The following is a 20,676-nucleotide window of genomic DNA, read 5'->3' on the forward strand; positions in this document are numbered from 1 at the left end:
CAATTCCTGACTTCAAGCTGCATTACAAAGCTGTGATCATCAAGACAGCATGGTATTGGCACAAAAACAGACACATAGATCAATGGAACAAAATAGAGACCCCAGAAACAGACCCTCAACTCTTTGGTCAAGTAATCTTTGACAAATCAGGAAAGAATATCTAATGGAAAAAAGACAGTCAGTTCAATACATGGTGATGGGAAAATTAGACAACCACATGCAGAAGAATGAAACTGGACCATTCTCTTACACCACACACATCTAAATGGATGAAAGACCTAAATGTGAGACAGGAATCCATCAAAATCCTAGAGGAGAACATAGGTAGCAACCTCTTTGACATTGGCCACAGCGACTTCTTTCAAGACAAGTCTGTAAAGGCAAGGGAAACAAAAGCAAAAATGAACTTTTGGGACTTCATCAAGATAAAAAGCTTTTGCATAGCAAAGGAAACAGTCAACAAACCTAAGAGGCAACCCACGGAATGGGAAAAGATATTTGCAAATGACATGAGAGACAAAGGGCTGATATCCAAGATCTATAAAGAACTTATCAAACTCAACACCTCCAAAAAATAAGGAATCCAGTCAAGAAATGGGCAGAAGACATGAGCAGACTCTTCTCCAAAGAAGACAAACAAAAGGCTAACAGACACATGAGAAAATGTTCAACATCACTAGCCATCAGGGAAATACAAATTGAAACCACAATAAGATACAACCTTACACCAGTTAGAATGGCAAAGGATGAATAAAACAAGAAACAACAAATGTTGGAGAAATGTTGGTGAAAGGGGAACCCTCTTACACTGTTGGTGGGAATGCAAACTGATACAGCCACTCTGGAAAACAACATGGGGGTTCCTTAAGACATTAAAAATAGATCTACCTACCCTATGACCCAGTGATTGCACTACTAGGTATTTGCCCCAAAGATACAGATGTAGTGAAAAGAAGGGACACATGCACCCCAATGTTCATAGCAGCAATGTCCACAATAGCCAAACTGTGGAAGGAGTTGAGATGTCCTTCAGCAGGTGAATGGATAAAGAAGATGTGGTCCATATACACAATGGAATATTATACAGCCATCAGAAAGATGAATACCCATCATTTGCATCAGCATGGATGGATCTGGAGGGGATTATGCTAAGTGAAATAAGTCAAGCAGAGAAAGACAATTATCGTATAGTTTGATTTGTATGTGGAAGTTAAGGAATAGTTTGGAGGACCAGACTATGGAGGGGAAGGGAGAGAAAACTGAATGGAAAGAAATCAGAGAAGGAAATAAACCATGAGAAACTCTGGACTCTGGGAAACAAACTGAAGGTTACAGAAGGGAGGGAGGTGGGGGGATGCGGTAACCGGGTGACGGATATTAAGGAGGGTGTGTGTGTGGTGATGAGCACTGGGGGTTATATGCAACTAATGAATCATTGAACACTACATCAAAAACTAATGATGTACTGTATGTTGGCTAAGTGAACATAATATAAAACAAAATAAAATAAAATCTAGTTTGTCTGATATAAGTATGATGATTCCAGCTTTCTTTTGATGTCTATTAACATGATAAATGGTTCTCCATTCCCCTCGCTTTCAATTTGGAGGTGTCTTTGTGTCTAAAATGAGTCTCCTGTAAGCAGCATATTAATGGGGCTTTTAAAAAAAATCCAGTCTGATACACTATGTCTTTTGATTGGAGCATTTAGTGCATTTACATTCAAAGCAATTATTGATGAGTATGAATTTAGTGCCATCGCATTACCTGTAAAGTCACTGTTTCTGTAGATTACCTCTGTTCCTTTCTAGGTTGTTGCTGCTGTTGTTGTTGTTGTTGTTTTGATTGTGGCCTCTCCTTCCTGCTCAAAGGGTCCTCCTTCATAAGTCTTGCAGGCCTGGGTTTGTATTTACAACCCAGGTCAGTGGGGAGTCTGCTTCTCTTGTCTTAGAAACTCTTTATCTCTCCTCTATTCTGAATGACAGCCTTGCTGGCTAAGATATTCTTGGCTGCATCTTTTCCCCTTTGGCACATTCACTATATGATGCCACTGTTTTCCCGCTTGCCAGATTTCTGTGGACAACTCTGCTGCTAACCTTACATGTCTACCCTTGTAGGGACCTTTTGTCCCTAGCTGCTTTCAGAATTCTCTCTTTATCTTGCATTTTGCAAGTTTCATAGTGATATATCTTGGGGTTGACCTGTTTTTGTTGATTCTGAAGGTAGTTCTCCATGTTTCTTGGACTTGAATGCCTATTTCCTTCCCCAGATTAGGAAGTTTGTGGCTGTACATTGTTGAAATTAGCCTTCTGACACTTTTTCCTGCTCTTTTCTTCTGTGACTCCTATGATATGGATATTATTGTGCTTGACGGAATTGCGGATTTCAATGTCTACTTCCATGATCTAGTAGTTTTCTTTCTCTCTTCTTTCCAGCTTCATTATTTTCCATAATTTTATCTTCTATCTCATCTATTCATTCCTCTACTTCTTCTTTGTTGTGATTGCATACAGTGGGTTTTGCATCTCATTTATAGCATATTTTAATTTCAGCCTAACTAGGTTTTAGATTTTCTACCTCTGCAGCAAGGGTTCCTCTGGTGTCTTCTACTTCTTTTTATTTTTTTTTAAGATTTTATTTATTTGTCAGAAAGAGAGAGTGAGCACAAGCAGGGGGAGTGGCAGGCAAAGGGAGAAGCAGACTCCCCACTGACCAAGGAGTCCAATATGAGACTCCATCCCAGGACCCTGGGATCATGACATGAGCTGATGGCAGATGCTTAACTGACTGAGTCATCCAGGTGTTCCTCTCTGGTGTCTTCTATGCTTCTTTCAGCTTGAAAGAAGCTAACATTCTAATGATTATTGCTCTGAATTCTTATTCAGATATATTGCTTTTATCTGTTTTGAGAAAATCTCTAGATGTGATTTCCTCTAGACCTTTCTTTTGGGGAGAATTCCTCTGCCTTCTCATTTTGTATGTTTCCTGTTCCTCAGATTAATGCTACATTAAGAAGTGTCATACACTGTTGAGGACGTGGTGCTTCAGGAAGTGCTCCCGGTGTAAACTATGTTCACTATGCTATTGTAGTTTGGCTGCTCTTTCCCACAGGTCAGTCCTCTGCAGAGTTGCACCTTCCTTGTGGTGGGGAGTGTTTGCACTTTAACTAGGTGTGCTTTGATTTGTTTGTTAAAATAATTCTGGAGAAAAAGAAAGGACAAAGAGAAAGAAAAGGAAAAGAAATGAAAATGAACAAACAAAAAAACTATAAGGCTGTTCTGAAAGAAAACGAAAAGAAAAAGAAAAAGAATAAAAGAAACCTGATCCAAAAAAAAGAGAAAATGAAATGAAAAAACGAATAGAAGTCTAATTTGAAAGGCTGGGAAAACAGACAAAAAGAGAAAATGAAATAAAAATGGAAAGAAAGAAAGCCTGGTACTATTTCCACCAGAACTGTACCGATGGTTTGGAGCACTCTATGGACTTGACACATGCAGGAGACCTTTGTTGATTTTCTGAGGGAGAGACCCACTGTGTTGGCTCACAGTCAGACTTGCCCTAGTAAAGATGTCCGAGCCAGGCATAGGGTGGCAGGGTTTAGTGCAAGCAGCTCCTGCCTCCATGGGGAGAACTGTGTTTTTCTCTGATATCTGGCCACCCTCGGTTAGCTAGGGGTGGGGTGATATGGATGCCACCCCACTCTTGTCTGTGGAAGGGAATCTCAAACCTGTTGCTATTCAGGAAACCCTCACAGAAAAGTGAATAATCTCCTCTCCTGTGTCCCAAGCTCCCATCAGATCCCTGCCCTCACCCTGTCTCTGTCCAAGTGGTTGACACACCCACTACCACCCTTCTGTGTTTTATCTGTGGTACCTGGCTGGGATCCAAACCTCCAAATGCCAAAGGATCTGATGCAGCCTGGACACACTCCCTTCCCACTGAGAGCCTCACCAAGCTCTCAGTGAGAATATTTTTTAACACCTTTTTTTTTTTTTTTTAGGATTGTGTGGGGGAGAACACATAAAGTTCCTTATTCAATGTCTAGAATATAGTAAGTGCTTACTAAATGCTATCTATTACCAATCATTGTGCACCCAGTTCTGAGAGGAAACTGAGGACTCAGGAGGCAAACATGGAGTTACACCCAGAATTGCAACCCAGGCTGTCCCACTTCCAATCTTTCTCCACAACTGCCCATCATGTGCTAGGTGCAAAGCTGGTACTGATCCAAGCAAGGGAAGGAGTTAGGCTCCAGAGTCCCTGGGCCTGGGCCAGAAAGGGGTGGTAAGTAAGCATAGAAATGGAGGAAAGTTGAGAGGCATGGGTAACGAGGTTACACACACTTGGGTTTGGACAGGAGCCCAGGACTTGGAAATGGAGAGAACTGTGGCCCCATGGGTTATGTAATAATTCTCCTGTTACAAGGTCAGCCACAGGAGGAGGGTGTAGGAATAACAAGGTAGATGGAGAGGAACAGGGCAGGAGGAAAATCTGCCTTCCAAAGAACTCCTGACAAAAACATCTTGTTTTCCTTTCAGAGTAATGGGCTTGGAGTCAATTTGGGGGAAGAGAATCAGGAACGAAGTGAGGCTGAGAGACTTACTTGTCCTCCTCAGATGTGCTTTCATATGGTCTCCATGAGTCTTCAGTGCCCATCCCATTCCCTAGCACTCATCACCTGGTAAATTCCTATTCACCCTTCAGGGTCCCTTTCTTGTTTTTAGTTGTCTCCTTCCTGGGTGGGCCCACTCCCTTATTCATTCTTTCAGTACAGGCCTTATGTTTTCCTGTACTACATTCGTTTTCTGCCTTTATCTCCCAGACTGTGAGCTGAGGAAACATTTGCTGAGTGCATGTGTGACTGAATGAGCATTCCTTGGGAAAGGGATGATTACCCCCCCCTTACAGTAGGAGAACCTGAGGCACAGAGAGTATGACTGGCCGGCTTCATATGTCATCAGCGAGCCCTGGATTGGGCCTCCTGAGTGTGAGGCCAGGGCTCTGCCTGCTGGCACAGTCATCCCAGAACATCACTGAATGATGGGCTGGGACAAGCGTGGGGAACAACACAGAGGCAGCTGAGACAGACAGTTTGGAGACCCCTGATTCTAATCACAGCTGACACTCTCAATGGTGGTTTTCTTATGGTCTCATGTTAGCTCTCTGTAAGTGTTTTCCTCTCACAAATGGGATAATAATCAAGCCAAACCCACTTCCTGAGCATTTGGTAAACTAGACTGTGAAGTTTTTGCAGTCAGGATTCATGTCTGTTGTCAGGATTCATGTTTGCTGGCAGCTGTGTCCCAGCATATAGCACCTGCCTGGCACAGAGTAGGTGCTCCTGAACTATTTGTTGAATAATAGGGAGAAGAGCAAGTGGGAACGTGCCTAGCCATTATCGCTGTCTGCTGACAAAGCTTTCCTCCCACAGTTTCCCATTAACATCCTCACAGGTAATGAACTTTAGAAGTCCAGTCTAAGCCCCGCCCTCACCCTTCACCCTCCCTCCAGGTGGGCAGGGCCATCCTCCCCTGACTGTCTGGGCTGGGATGCTCAGGGAAGGTCAGCAACAGTCAGGGACAGTCAGGGAGAAAGTCAGCGATCCAGCAGCACCTGCATGATGAGTAGCTCTGTGCTGAGTGTCATCAGACCCCTGAGCGGTGTCCCTGGGCTCCTGCAAGTGGCCTCCGTGCTAGGGCTGGTTCTGCTGCTGCTCAAGGCAGCACAGCTGTACCTGCGCAGGCAGTGGCTGCTCAGAGCAGTCCAGGAGTTCCCGTCCCCTCCTTCCCACTGGCTCTTTGGGCATAGGCATGAGGTAGGAAGGGGCTGGACTGGGGATGGAAGGGTAAGGTCGGCTGGGGAAGGCAGCAACCACCCACCCAACACTAGCTGTGTGCCAGCACTGGCTAGGTGTGAGGGCTGCCCATGGCAAAGGGAAAACCCACATGTGGAGGGGCTCACCAAGGGTTTATGGTTTCAACAAGTGGTCAAAGTCCATTGAGGAGTTGTAGTCAACAGACCCAAGTAACCCAATAGCATTTTGGTAAATGATGACTTGATGAATGAACAAATGCATGAGGAAGGGATTCTAACGGCCAATTCAGAGTGTCCAAATCTTCCCCCAAAACTTGGGCTTCCCTCCATCATAACATTAATTATCCTCTAGTGTCATGGCCTCTTAATCTTTTGTCATCAAAGTAGTATTAATACACAAATTTAAATTTTGAAATACAACCTACTTTATGCTCGAAATAAAATTGTATGGCACAATTGCTTACCATGTGATAAAAGTTGTCATAAGTTTATCATGCAAATGTTGGCTTCCAGTAGTTTTGTACACCATGGAGTTAATCCCTGACAAGTTTCTGTAGGCTGTTGATTGTGAAGGCCACTAATGCACTCGACAATGGGACATAACCTGGCTTAGGATAAACCGTGGACAGCCAGGAAAGTCTGGATCAGAGCCAAAGTCATAAGAAACAGTTCTGAACACTTAGTTTGCTGATGGATCCAGAACTCTCTTCTTATGCCCATCCTGCCCTTACCCCTGGATCTCGCCACGGAACCAGAAGAAAGGTTTTATTGATTTCTCTTTCTTTCTTTTATTTTTTTTAAGATTTTATTTATTTATTTGACAAACAGAGATCACAAGTAGGCAGAGAGGCAGGCAGAGAGAGAGGAGGAAGCAGGCTCCCCGCAGAGCAGAGAGCCCGATGCGGGGCTCCATCCCAAGACTTTGAGATCATGACCTGAGCCGAAGGCAGGGGCTTTAACCCACTGAGCCACCCAGGCACCCTATTGATTTCTCTTTATTTTGGTGACAGTTGCAAAAAGAAGAGTACCTGCAACTGCTACTGAAATGGGTAGAGAAATTTCCATGTGCCTGTCCTCGCTGGCTATGGGGCACAGAAATGGAGGTCGTGATCTCCGACCCTGACTACATGAAGCTGATCCTGGCACGATCTGGTGAGAGGACACCCGCATGCCTGTTGAAGCAGCTCTTCCCTCTTGGATACATGCCCAGGGGTCTGTGAACTTGCACAAGACACTGGAGGCTCAGCTATCAATACATGACTCTCTACCTATGACCCTCCCAGCATACAAGCCAGCGGAAGGCCAGATATTATTTAAATTGAATGTGGAAACAGCTGTGTTGTGCTGCTTTTTTCCTTTTCTATTCCTTTCTCTTATCCTTTCTGTTGTGCACTGTTCACTCTGTTCTTCTCCCCTTCTTTCCTTCCTTCCTTTCTCTCCTTCCTTCCTCCCTTCCTCCTTTCTGCCTGGCTTTTGCCGTCTTTCCTTCCTTTCTTAACTAAATTGAGACAATTCCATATCTGAAAGACAATTTCTTATACAAGATAACTTCAGTTTGGTACTTCTAAGTGTTCTCTATGATGGGTAATGGCTGAGTCACCACAATTCCTCAAAATACCTGAGACTCTGTCTTTTCACTGGCACTAAAACAGAGCCCTTGTTTCTGCTGAATATACCTACCTGATCCAGTGGGGCTCTGCAGGGGGACTTTGAGTCTGCCTTCCCGAGCCTTCAGTGACTATCAGGAAAGAAAGACAGTTCGCGTTGGAAGCAAGTAGGAGGTGCCTTGACACTAACTGCCAGCTAACAATCATCAGAAAGGGATGGGGGACAATGGTCTGAAACATAGCTACCTCCGAGGGAAAGCATGCCTATGTTGGTCACCTCCAGTTTCCTGTAATGCCCTTCTTACTTTCAGACCCAAAGTCTGATGGTTCCTACAGATTCCTAGCTCCCTGGCTAGGTAAGTACATTTAATTATGACTGTGGTTTACCTTCTGCTTAGGTTTACCAACACCTATCCATTTGACCCAGATTAAATAAGAGGTGACCAGCACCAGAGTCACTTCACTTAACTCTGAGTTGAGTCTCCATTCTCTTCTTCTAATAAAAACCTCAGCCCTTCCTGATGGTGGGGGAGACCTCCTGATTCTCAGTTTATCCCACATCACTTCTGAGTCCTCGCCAATGATCTCAGCCCAACTTTTCACTAAAGTCTTTCTATAACCAGCCTTAGCTCTGTTTCAGGCTTGATTTTCGCAGCTGTCATAACCACTTCCTGCGCACCAGGCTTCGGAAAGTCCCCTTCCTGACATGCACTGTTCTTTCCTGCCTTGCCCAGAATGCCCTTCTTCTGACACCCTGGGTTCCTCCCCAGTTGTCCCCAGACAACTCTTGGGAGGTTCCTCCCCCACACACACACCCATTGTGGTCCAGGGTATGGTTTGCTCCTGTTGAATGGGCAGACATGGTTCCAGCACCGGAGAATGCTGACCCCAGCCTTCCACTATGACATCCTGAAGCCCTATGTGGGGCTCATGGCCGACTCTGTCCAAGTGATGCTGGTAAGTTCAAACCCTGCCCACCTGCACACTCACACCCACAGCACAGTTCACAAAGTCCACTCTCAGACAGCTGTGTCCTTCAGACATCCATTAGACATGGCCCCCAGATTCACCCACTTATACCATATTATGAGACAGGGCCCCCTGAGGATAGATGGAATAGGAAAGGACCCAGGCACCTATTTTCTCCACTCTTTGCTCATTGCCCATAGGAGAGTCAGTCATGGTGGATAAAAGGTCCCTTCTCCTCCTGCTTTCATGTGTTTGATTTGGGCAGGAAGAGTAGTCAATGCCCCTAGACAACAGGACAAGCTTCTCCTGGCTGGTCTAGGCAGTAGGAGCTTCAAAGGCATTGTGGACATCCCATGTGGTCACTCAGGTGGGCTCTGGGCTGGGGCTGAAGGCTTCTGATGGGTTTTAGATGCTCCACGGAGGGAAATGGAGACCAGGTCTCTATCCCCAAAGCTGGGTCCTGCCATAACATCAACTCTGAGCATGACTCTATTTCTCACTCACTGTGCTCAACTGACATTTGTTGCAAAAGGGGAACTGAAGTCCCTGATATCCCTTCTTTAGAAACCCCAGTCTTAGCCCTTTGACCTTTCCTTTGCCTTGACTCTTGCTCCCTAAACTGGGACTTCACCTGTTTTTCACGTGTAGATCAACCCCAAGACACAAATGTTTACCCTGAGTCCCCTGAAAAACAATGTTTTCTGATCTGCTAAAAGGCGGTTATTACCAAACTTCTTCCTAAGTCAGATGGTAAGAGATCATGATTAATTAAATGAAAATTAACTAACAACTTTCTCAGAGTATATTCTGAGAAAATACTCACCGCATTACAAACAAATGGCTAAATGGTCCTAAACTGATGAAACACAACTGCTTTAGAAAGTGAGGGCATCATTCAGAATATTTGGAGAGGCAGAGAGAGTCTAGTCTTGTTAGCATGGGTCTTTTAAAGAAGTAGAGAAAGGTATATGTGTCCCTCTACCACAGGACAAATGGGAGGAGCTCCTCAGCCAGAACTCATCTCTGGAGATCTTTGGACACATCTCCTTGATGACGTTAGACACCATTATGAAGTGTGCCTTCAGTGACCGGGCCAACCACCAGACAGAAAGGTTAGTGAAATCCTTATTAGGTGCAGGGTCCTATTTCTTACCAACTTGGGTGAACGTATCTAAGAGGCAGTTAGGACAGCTCGGATGTTTACCAGCCCAAAGTCACATTCTGCAGAGAACCCCTGACCCCAGTTAAATTCAGCCCACAACAACCCTTCATTAGGCACAGACCCAGCTCTCTGCCACAGGAAGAAACCTGGATGCCCATGTCCCTCATAAAGGGCTAAGAGTCTTGAGGGTATAAGAACAACATGACAAATGCCGGGAGTTGCCTGTCCCATTGATTGTGGAATGCTCCATACACAAGCCCACCACACTCCAGGTCACATGCCTCCTTCCATCCAGTCCATTCTGCATCCTCCCCTTTCAGGAACTCCCAGTCCTACCTTCAAGCAATTTGGGACCTGAACAACCTGGTGTTTTCTCGGATGATGAATGTTTTCTACTGGAAAGACATCATCTACAGGATGACCACTGAAGGCCGCTGGAACCACCGGGCCTGCCAGCTTGCCCATCAACACACAGGTTGTATCTGCCCTCTGGGAAGCTCCCCTCCTTCACCAGGCACATCCCAAAGGGTCTGGCCCTGACCCTCAGGCTGAGTCCTGCCCCGGCCTGCCCTTCCAGGACCTGGGAAACACCCAACCGGATACACCTCTGGTCCAGGTGTTAGGGTGCCAGGTGCTATGCAAGCAGCTACATGTGTCACCCCATGGGTGAGGGTTGAATGAGAGCCCCTGCCAGCAGCATTCAAGCAGAGCCTCCTTCGGCTGTGCTGCTGAGGGGAGTGACGACCTGAAGCACTTGGTGCTAGAGGTCCCACCCCAACAAACACACCCACTCCCATAACTCCTCCTGATCCACCTGGCACCCTGACTGGGGTTACTGTGAGTGTCTGTGTCTGGGCACCCAGAGCGTTCAGCTCTGCCTGGGAACACTGTTCTGGATAGACCGAGTGATCAAGCTGAGGAAGGCTCAGCTGCAGGAGGAGGGAAACCTGGAGAAGGTCAGGAGCAAGAGGTACTTGGACTTCCTGGACATCCTCCTCTTTGCCCAAGTGAGTGTGGCAGGGAAGGCCTGAGGCTTGTCCCACAAGTGTGGAGGAGGGGGGCAAACTCAAACCTGCCCTTGCTCTGTGTCTTCCCAGATGCAGAACAGGAGCAGCCTTTCTGACAAAGATCTCCGTGCAGAAGTGGACACCTTCATGTTTGAGGGCCATGACACCACAGCCAGTGGCATCTCCTGGATTCTCTATGCTTTGGCCACACACCCAGAGCATCAGCAGAAATGCCGGGAGGAGATCCAGAGCCTCCTGGGGGACGGTGCCTCCATTACCTGGTGAGTGCTCATGAGATGGGAGGCCCTGCCCTCTCAAGTAGAGAATTCCCTGGCTGCCAGGGCCTTGCCCACCCTTCAGGATAGCTTTGTTTTAGGGACCACCTGGACCAGATGCCCTACACCACCATGTGCATCAAGGAGGCACTGCGACTCTATCCACCAGTTCCAGGTGTTGGCAGAGAGCTCAGCAAGCCCATCAACTTCCCTGATGGACGCTCCTTACCCAAAGGTGTGAACTTTCCCATTTTCACTCATAAACTGTTGGCAGGAATGCACGAGAGACCAGAAATCCACACGTACACCACAGTTAGTGCATGTCTTTGAGACACCTTTCCCCCTCAGGAAAACCAGTATTTCATTTGTTGTTCAGATGAGGTATATGGTGTTCTTTGCACAGAACTTAAATCCAAGAAATAAAAACCCGATAGTCTCTGAATGTGGTTTTGTGTTTTGCCCTAATATTCTCATTCCTTGAGATATGAGTGCTTGAGAGAAAATCAGATGGGACCGGGGGATATGTGGTCTTTCCTTATAGGGTCTCGGCTAATGAGAGAGATCAGGGAATTCACCATCATGGCTCAGATGGTCCAGTCTCCAAGGAGCCCTCAGGATGATGGCAGAGAGTAGTTGATGACCAGATCTCAGATCCCTGCCATAGCTGGAGGCCACTGTTCGTCTCCTCTCTGCTCTGAATCCCAGCCCTGCCACATCCCAGCTGGGTGGTCAGAGGCAAGTTGCTCCACTTCTCTGAGAATCAGGTGCCTCATGGGAATGATGGAGATGTGAGCCTTCATTGGAAGGTTATTGTGAGGATGTAGGTGTTCATGGATATTTCCAAGAGGTCACAGATGGTAGTTGATAAATGTGAGTTGTCCCTTGAGTTGCTCCAAAAAGTAAGCCTCCAGTTCCTTCCTGCTTCTCAGCCTGGCCATGGTTAATCTTCTAATCTGTGCACACATGCACACCTGTTGTGCCATGTCTGCCCCATCTCTCCTGCAACGCTATCATTCCATTCACAGTGATGAGGAGTGGCTCTCAATGTGGCTGCCAAGCTGTGTGTGGGTGCAGCTGGGCCCCACAAGCATGTATGTCTAGCCTTCTCTCTTCTGGTCCCCAGGTTTCTTAGTGACGCTCTCCTTTTATGCCCTTCACCACAATCCAAAGGTGTGGCCAAACCCAGAGGTATGATGACCTTGGGCAGAAGAGGTGGGATGACCTCTTCAGATCAAACCCTCTTCTTGGCCTACCTCTGGGTGTGCTGTCCCTTGGATGGTTGGAAGGAAAGGCTTGACCACACCTGTCCTGGTCCTGGTGCTCCCTCTGCAGATGTTTGACCCTTCCCGGTTTGCACCAGGCTCCTCTCGACACAGCCATGCTTTCCTGCCCTTCTCAGGAGGATCAAGGTGAGGCACTTGTACCAGCATGGGAGGAGGCAGGGGCTATTTTGGGGGTACATACTTGATGTTTGTGAGTTGCTACACTGATGTGGGTTTCTGTAGATATGCCGTGGCATGTTGGAGTGCTGGGAAAGAGGTATGTGTCTCTATGCAAAGAAAGCTGGTAATCACTGAATGCCATGGAGACTTTGACCCATTGCTCTTACACAATCTCCAGCCACAATTCAGTGTCCGTGGGTGTTCCACAGCTCAGGGTATTCTTGTGAGTTCTTCATTTTGTGAGTATGACTTTACAGAATTAGATTTTCTCACATGTAATTTTCAAGTGTTGTCAAAGTCAAAGACAGGATGGACACAAAAGTTGTCGTTGCACACATTCTCAAACCAGCCTTTTCTACTCAACTCCCCATTCTGCCTTCACACTGCACCATTGACTACATTGCTTGTGTTTCCATACTCAGCATCCTGCATGCCTCAAATATTTCAGCCATACACCGGAAAGGTTCCTGTGTCTCTTAAGTGCTTCATAAAGTACTCGACTAATCTGTGTTGTTGCTATATTTTCTTCAACCAAATGAATTATTGACTCTATGGTAATAGTCATGTACACTTGACAATTTTCCCAGTTGTCCAATCAGTACATATGATCTGGGCTCTACATACCTTAAGATTACACTTAGAGTCCAGACATCCAAATGGGCAAATATATAAAAATGAGGACCTTTAATTGCTTTTGGAAGAAAATACAATCTGTTGTATATATATGACACATGGCATTTGAATGTTATCTGGTGTGTAAAATGTAAAGCACACGTGAAGTAGCTGTTCAGTGGGATGACTATTGTCCATTGTGGCTGCTGTGAAATCCTCCAGTTTTGCTGAAACTGTCCTATAAATAGTAACTGCAGGAAACTTTGTATGCAGTTCTTAGAAAAATCTATTTTTCCAAACACAGAAATCTGTCAGTTCTTCACATACAGAGTGAACCCACTTTCACACCACATCTTTAAGCAAATTGTGCTTCCAGATACTGGCTCCAGGATCTGTTTCTCCTTGGGATTGAGTCCTTCTTCCTAGACATTGGTGCAAGTCATGTGGCTGCCAGTAGAGACAGGAGAGGAGTAGGCAGCTCAGTTCCTAGCTCAGAACTAATGGTTACTCATTTTATTCCATTCAGCATGGGTTTATTTTTTCAGTTCAATAGACATCATTCATTTTTAAGACTGCCTATTAAGCCTCTCTGTGTGTGCCAAGTCCTCTGCTATGATCTCTCATACTGCCCTCGCCTCCAGGAGTTTACACTCAAGAAATAAATGCCTCCACTCAAAAGAGACATCTATCTATCTTCCTTTCTCTCTCTTTCTCTCTTTCTTTCTTTCTTTCTTTTTCTTTTTCTTCTCCTTCCTTCCTTCCTTCCATCTTCCTTCCTTCCCTCCTTTCTTTCTTTTCTTTCTTTTCCTTCACTCACTCATTTCCTAATTGACACCACCGTAGGAAGCTCCATGTTCCTGGCACTGTCCTACTCTGGAAATCAAAGTGTCCCTGAGTAAAGTATTAGGGTGATGTCAGGGTCCAGGAATGAAGAGGCATGGTGAGCAGGAGTGGGTGTGAGGGCAGGCTATCATTGCCCTTAGCCATGAGCATGTGGCAGGCAGAGGTGGAGGGAGGGCATTCCTTGGGATCTCCTCAGCAGGAGCTGAGCTGGAATGAGGAGAGAGTTAACAGGTGACTAGTGAGTGAGCCAACAACCGAGAGAGGACTCTGATGTCATCTGAGGCATTTGGACATGTTGTACCTGTGATGGAGGGCATGGGAGGTTCTGAACTTGGCTGGGGTTTCAGGAGAGGAAGTGGAGGCAGGAGACAGAAAAGTCTGGGTTAGGAGGTAGAGTGATGGCAAGCAGAGACATTTCTGTAGTAGAATTGGAAGGCTACAGCAGCTGGTTGACTGAGGGGCCAAGAGGGAGATAGGAGTCTGGACCCAACCTGGCAGGCAGATGGTGTAGCTGGTTGAGAGCCACTAAGGCTCTGCCCCTGCAGAAGCTTCTCTGTGCCATTCTGACCTCCTTACCCAACTCTGCCTTGTCCTTACTCTGAGGATCTGGACCCCTGTGTGCCCCAGATGGTTAGGGCCTGAAGGGTGGCCCAGCCCACCCCCTATGGTGCCCTGTCCTGCTCTCCCCATTGTGAAACCAGAAATGGCATGTGCAGAGAATCAACAACTTAATAATAAACTATTTTAGTGATCCCTTGACTTTGCCCTGAGGCACAAGGTGCTGACCTTCTTGCAACAGAATTTCAGGCCTACTGAGAGCACAGATAAGAGTAGGAGCTAATACTGGAGGAGTGTAGGCTTTGTCAAAGGATAAGGGGAGAGTGTGAAACAAGCAAGGCGGGGTAGGCGTAGAGATGTGTGTGTGTCCTGAGGGAAGGGGACTGGGCTGTGTCCATGCAGGAGGGCCATGAATGTGTTGTTCCTGGCAGGGGGTTTGATGCCACTTCTCATTTCCTTTTCCCTCCCTAACGCAGGAACTGCATCGGGAAGCAGTTTGCCATGAACGAGATGAAGGTGGCAGTGGTCTTGACACTGCTCCGTTTTGAGCTGGCACCAGATCCTTTCAGGGTCCCTGTTCCCACTCCAAGAATTGTGTTAATGTCCAAGAATGGGATCCACCTGCATCTCAGGAAGATCCTCTAACCCTTGTGGGGACAAGGATGAGCCCCGACGGCCTCCTGCCTACCATCATGTTTTCCTGTCAGTCTCTCTTGTCTACTGTCTTCTGCCCACTTCCCACTTTCACTCTGCCCACAGCCAGTCTCCTGCTCTCCTCCTCTTGTGCATCAGACTGTCTGTCCTTCTCCATCTCACCCTTTCCCAAGATTCCTACCTGTTTCCTGTCACCTTTCTCCTACCCAGCTGTAGCTCTGACTATCCATGTAAGTCATGATCAGCTGTCTGTCCCTCAGGCTGTCTGCCCTCTCCCCATTGCTGTTCCTTTCTGCCTGCTTTGTGTTCCTTTCTGCTTAACCACATTACACAGACTTGGCTCCTTAAAAGAGCACAAGTTGATGACCCTGTAGCTTAGCTGATCAGAAATATGAAATGGGGGCGCCTGGGTGGCTCAGTGGGTTAAGCCGCTGCCTTCGGCTCAGGTCATGATCTCGGGGTCCTGGGATCGAGTCCCGCATCGGGCTCTCTGCTCAGCAGGGAGCCTGCTTCCCTTCCTCTCTCTCTGCCTGCCTCTCTGCCTGCTTGTGATCTCTCTCTGTCAAATAAATAAATAAAATCTTTTAAAAAAAAAAGAAATATGAATGGGTCTCCCTGGCACAACAAAGGTATTACAGAACCTCTAAGGGAGAATCTCTTCTCTTACATTTTCTACCTTCTAAAAGTCTGCTTTTAAGGCTATTCAATGAGGGGATTAAGCCTCCCCATTTATCAAGGAAATATCCTGTTCTTAAATGCAATTGATTATAGATGCTAACAGTACCCATGAAATTTTTAGTGCAACATCTCGACTTTTGTTTAATTGAATAACGGGGACTCCAGCCAATCCAAACTGACATATAAAGCTAGTCATCACAGTCTACCATTTGTCCTCTTATCATTCGCACATTCCATTAAACCATACTTCATCTGCAATTTAAGTATAATAAAGTCACACGTCTACCAACTAACCTTCATCTGATTGAATGCGTGTTGATCCTTTTCCCCAAGCACAAAACAAAGTCATTGGAGGGTATTCTCTCTTCTCCCTGAAATCCTGTGACCTACATGCTATGATACAAAGTTGACTATTAGTACCACACGTCTGGGTTCTGCACAGGATATAAGACAAGAAAGAAAAAATCTGACACCCACGTGCACACATGCATAATCATATTCATAACAAAGCAGGAAAATGTTAGAAATAATTACCCTCTTTATTTCTATAACCTAGGACATGGCCATCCTTAGCATTTATAACAGCCTTCTTCCACTACCCATTCCATACTTGCTTTACCCTCTGAATGCCCCTCAGTTGGTTGTGGTTTTTTTCACCTGACGCCATGACCCAAATCTTCACACTTAAAGGATCTGAGCAATTACTAGTCTTGCCTGAATTGGGCTATGGCATTTTCCCATTTACTCTCATGACAGGGCAAGGTAGTTCTATGAGATTCCCATGTATTTCCTCCGTTCCAAGCATATTTTTCCTTACCCTCATGGTAAGGAAAGTGCCAATTTCCCCCTTCATAATCAGAATTGATCATTACAGTCACTGCTTCTGAGGTAGACCCGTGAGGAGCCCAAATTGCCCAGGAGTTACCTTCCCATAGTTATTCTTGTATCTCCCAGTGGAAGCACTCCTACTTTTGGAGGTGAGATCACTAGGACAACAGAACCTAAGGTTACAGTGATAAGTGCTCCATGTTTTGCTGATCAAATCACTGTGGGTAATAATGAGTGGTGCTGCTCTCATTTTCATTCCTTGAGTCCTGGGTGGGTGAGTCCTGGCTATGAGAGACACAGCGCCATATATTAGACATTGATTTAAAGCAGATGCAGCCTTCTGGAGAGCCTTCCTGCAAGTTATTGCCATCTAGCTGGTGCTGTACACCCAAACCTATCCTGAGGTTATTTCTCTGGTTCTGGAATGCCTAGCTGGAATGGATATCCTCCCAATTGGCAAAGAAGAGTCAGTATAATATAGACGTTTGATGGCTCCAGCTTCATGGGACTTTTGCCATATGTCTCCATTCTAGTTTCTCAGTGTTCTCATTGTAACAGAAGATACCCTGGAAGATATGGAAATCAGTTTGCTGATAATTCAGACACAGGCATGATGTCATCTGTGTTTAGTTTCAGAATCTGGGTCCTGGCTAAAGCTTGTTTCTACAGGTCAGAGTGATCTTCAGTGCAGACATAGAAGCTTTCGGGTTATTTATTTATTTATTCATTCATTGTTTATTTATTTATATCTGAGAATTTGAATCTCCCACATTGTTCTTTCCTTTTCGCACTTTTTCCAGTTTAGCCCAGACATCCAGTCAGTCTTCTTATGCTCCTTAGTTTGACTAACATGTTTTAAGGCATCCAGTACTTGGTCACCAGCACCTTATCTTTTGCAAGACTTTGATTAGCAGCATCCAATGGTGAAGTCTTGTGTATTGCAACATCAGGCCCTGGGCTACTGGTGCTCTTTACCATTGGTATTAGAGTCATCAGTCCCTTTCCAAATAATCCTATTAGAGAACCAATTCATGAAACCCAGAACTAAGTCAGAAAACTTATGATTCTGTTTTTCTAGAGTCAATCTTAGTACCAAAATTTATATTAGTCATAGTATTACCAGAAAAATGAAACTAGTGGAATAGATATATGCCTGTCCAGAAGGAAAACGACACACCTAGAAGGACAATGTATCTGAGCCTCACTTGCTGTCCAGCCAGTAGCTTTCTTGTGTTCTCCGTGTCTTCACACTGAGCAGCTTAACTAAGAAAGGGGACTAAAGGGCCAAGTCCTAGTTGATGGGATACCTGACTGAGTGAGGACACAGCAGGGAAGGGAAGGTCAGGGAAAGATTGTGGTCAGCCAGCACCAGAAGACAGGGATGGGAAGGGCAGGAAATGTAGGTGCCCACTCACCAATCCACTGGCAGAGACACACTCACAAATCCACACTGGGCATCATGGGATATATAAGGAAAAGATGATCATGTCATGCACAGACTGAGAAATTCCCAGAGGAGGCTTCTGGATAAATAGGACATTCATGGACCTTAGCTCCCCAAACTTTTGATGCAGGCCCCAGGACTTCTCTCTACATGGCTCCTGAGCCCTTTACTCCCAGGAAGCCCCACCCTCTCTTGCCAACACTGACCCTCTAGGTTGTACAAAACCTTAAGAAAGTCAGGCTCATAGATATTCAGGAATCCAAGGGACTGTCCAAACCAAAGTGCATAGGCATAGGAGAATTAGTGGGCCCAGGAAACAATTTTGTCCAGGTTCTTTGTCTACTGTATCAGAAATATGACAAACTGGGAGGCCCCTCAGGAGACCACTGTCTCCAGCCAGACCCTATGTCCCTGGACAAAGAAGTCAGGGGATTGCCCAGACAGACCCTGGGAGCGTCCTTCCCTCGTCCTACATCCTTGTCCCAGCCAGTCACAGTCCTATTCATCTCTGGGGTCAGTTCCCTCTCCAGCCCCAGAGATACCACTATAAGTCCAAGCCACCCTCTTACTGTACCTGGGTGAGCTCAACAACACCAAGCTGGCCAACTTGCTACCATCATCAGCCCTCTATCTATGCTGCTCCAGGCAAGAGATTTCATTCTCATTAAAACTGTTTTCATGAGAATGATAACACCAGCTTGCTGTGCAATGCAGAATTCTGTTCAATTCTGCCCTCTTATGTCATTTGACACACTTTTCTGAGGGCTTACTATGTGCAGGCACTGTCTAGATGTCTCAGGGCATGAGATGGACTGGGTCTTGCCCTTTTATTCCATGGGCAAACTGATTAGATTCAACTAAACAATTAAGAAGTGTGAATACACCCAGTAGTAAGTGCTAAGAAGGAAGCAGAGAGAGACTAGCAGTGAGTATCTACTTAGAAAGGGAGATCAGAGATGGCCCCTGGTTGGAGAGGACATTCGTGGGGAACCCTGGAGGATGACAAGCAGCTGGCAGTGCAAAGAACAAGGGACAGGATTCCCAGTAGAGCAAACTGCAAGCACAAAAGTGCAGTAATGAAAAGAAGGGCCATATGTACCCTAATGTTCATAGCAGCAATGGCCACAATTGCCAAACTGTAGAAAGAGCCAAGATGCCCTTCAACAGACGAATGGATAAAGTAGATATGGTCCATATATACAATGGAATATCATGCCTCCATCAGAAAGGCTGAATACCCAACTTTTGTATCAACATGGGTGGGGATGGAGGAGATTATGCTGAGTGAAATAAATCAAGCAGAGAAAGTAAATTATCATATGGTTTCACTTACTTGTGGAGCATAAGGAATAACGTGGGGGACATTAGGAAAAGGAAAGGAAGAATGAATTGGGGGAAATTTGAGGGGGAGATGAACCATGAGAGACTGTAGACTCTGAGAAACAAACCAAGGGTTTTGGAAGGGAGGGTGGTTGGGGATGGGTGAGCCTGGTGGTGGGTATTAAGGAGGGCACATATTGCATGGAGCACTGTGGTGTGGTGTATAAACAATGACTCTTGCAATGTGCTAAAATACATTTAAATTAAAAAAAAAAAAAAACTCTGGGGCAGGAAAAAGTAATGGTGTCTTCCAGGAGCTGCCACCTGGTGGGACGGTGGCCTGAGATGAGGCTGGAGAGCATTCAGAGGGTGGTTGTACTCTAAGATAGGATGCTTTAAAATTTTAAGTAGAGAATATATGAAAGCACCGGCGTCATGCCAACACAGAGTAAGCATTATACATAAAAATGGCATCCGGCACTAGCAAAAGGAGTACAAAATTTGAGGTCATGGTCCTAACTGTGACATTTACTTTCTTCAGGACTTTGACAAAGTCAACTAGGTCCCTGGGCCTTAGTTTTCTTGTCTGTAAATTAAGGTTAATAAATTGTAAAGTGGTTGTGTCTGTGCTTTGGAAATGTTATGCAAATATTGAGAAAATATTTTGGAAGCTTTACTGCATGCCAACAGCGAGCAGAGTCCGGGTCAGGAACACTCACTTCTTCAGAATGACTTGTAGTTCATTCCAGGTAGAAAGTCCTCCTACACAATGTTCCCAGGAAAGAATAAACATGAGAGTTCTGTGTCTTCACTTGGTGGGGAAAGAAAGCAAATATTCAGGATTGAAAACATTTTGGCTGGGATGTGCAGTCTTTATAGGGGAGTACAAGTCAACAAGGTATGATATATTGTGTCAGCATCCAACCAAATGTTATCAGTCCCAGGAACAGGAATGCCTGGTGTTCTCTACCCATTGGAGTAATCCCTTCAAGCTGCCACCTTGGGGACTGACTGCACACACTCCTCTGCCTTTCTGTGGCCTATTAACAGAACCGGAAGCATCCAGGAATAAAAATACTCATTTCCCTTTAAAATGTGGAAACCCAAACCCAACCTAGTCTTTTTAAGATAGGGCACCACTGGGTATTTACCCCAAAGCTACATATGTAGTGAAAAGAAGGGCCATATGTACCCCAGCATTCCTAGATGCAATGGCCACAATCATCAAACTGTGGAAAGAGCCAAGATGCCCTTCAACAGACGAATTGATAAAGAAGATATGGTCCATATATACAATGGAATATTATGCCTCCATCAGAAAGGATGAATACCCAACTTTTGTATCAACGCAGAGGGGGCTGGAGGAGATTATGCAGAGTGAAATAAGTCAAGCAGAAAAAGTCAATTATATGGTTTCACTTACTTGTGGAGTGCCACTTTCTGACGGTGCATGGGGGAAGAAT

General features: G+C 45.7%; 1 protein-coding gene across 1 annotated transcript; it reads left to right on the forward strand.

The window, feature by feature from the left end:
* Positions 1-5,620: 5,620 nt before the first annotated feature.
* Positions 5,621-15,072, forward strand: LOC116860567 (cytochrome P450 4A11-like). Its single transcript, XM_032846630.1, has 12 exons — positions 5,621-5,815; positions 6,825-6,966; positions 7,733-7,777; positions 8,251-8,378; positions 9,378-9,502; positions 9,873-10,027; positions 10,453-10,559; positions 10,650-10,840; positions 10,936-11,069; positions 11,958-12,022; positions 12,167-12,243; positions 14,766-15,072. The coding sequence occupies exons 1-12, from the start codon at positions 5,621-5,623 to the stop codon at positions 14,932-14,934; spliced, it is 1,533 nt and encodes a 510-aa protein (XP_032702521.1). The 3' UTR covers positions 14,935-15,072.
* Positions 15,073-20,676: the final 5,604 nt, after the last annotated feature.

This window comes from Lontra canadensis, unplaced genomic scaffold, assembly GCF_010015895.1.
Source record: "Lontra canadensis isolate GAN:19392208 unplaced genomic scaffold, GSC_riverotter_1.0 scaffold179, whole genome shotgun sequence".
Taxonomy (NCBI): Eukaryota; Metazoa; Chordata; class Mammalia; order Carnivora; family Mustelidae; genus Lontra; species Lontra canadensis.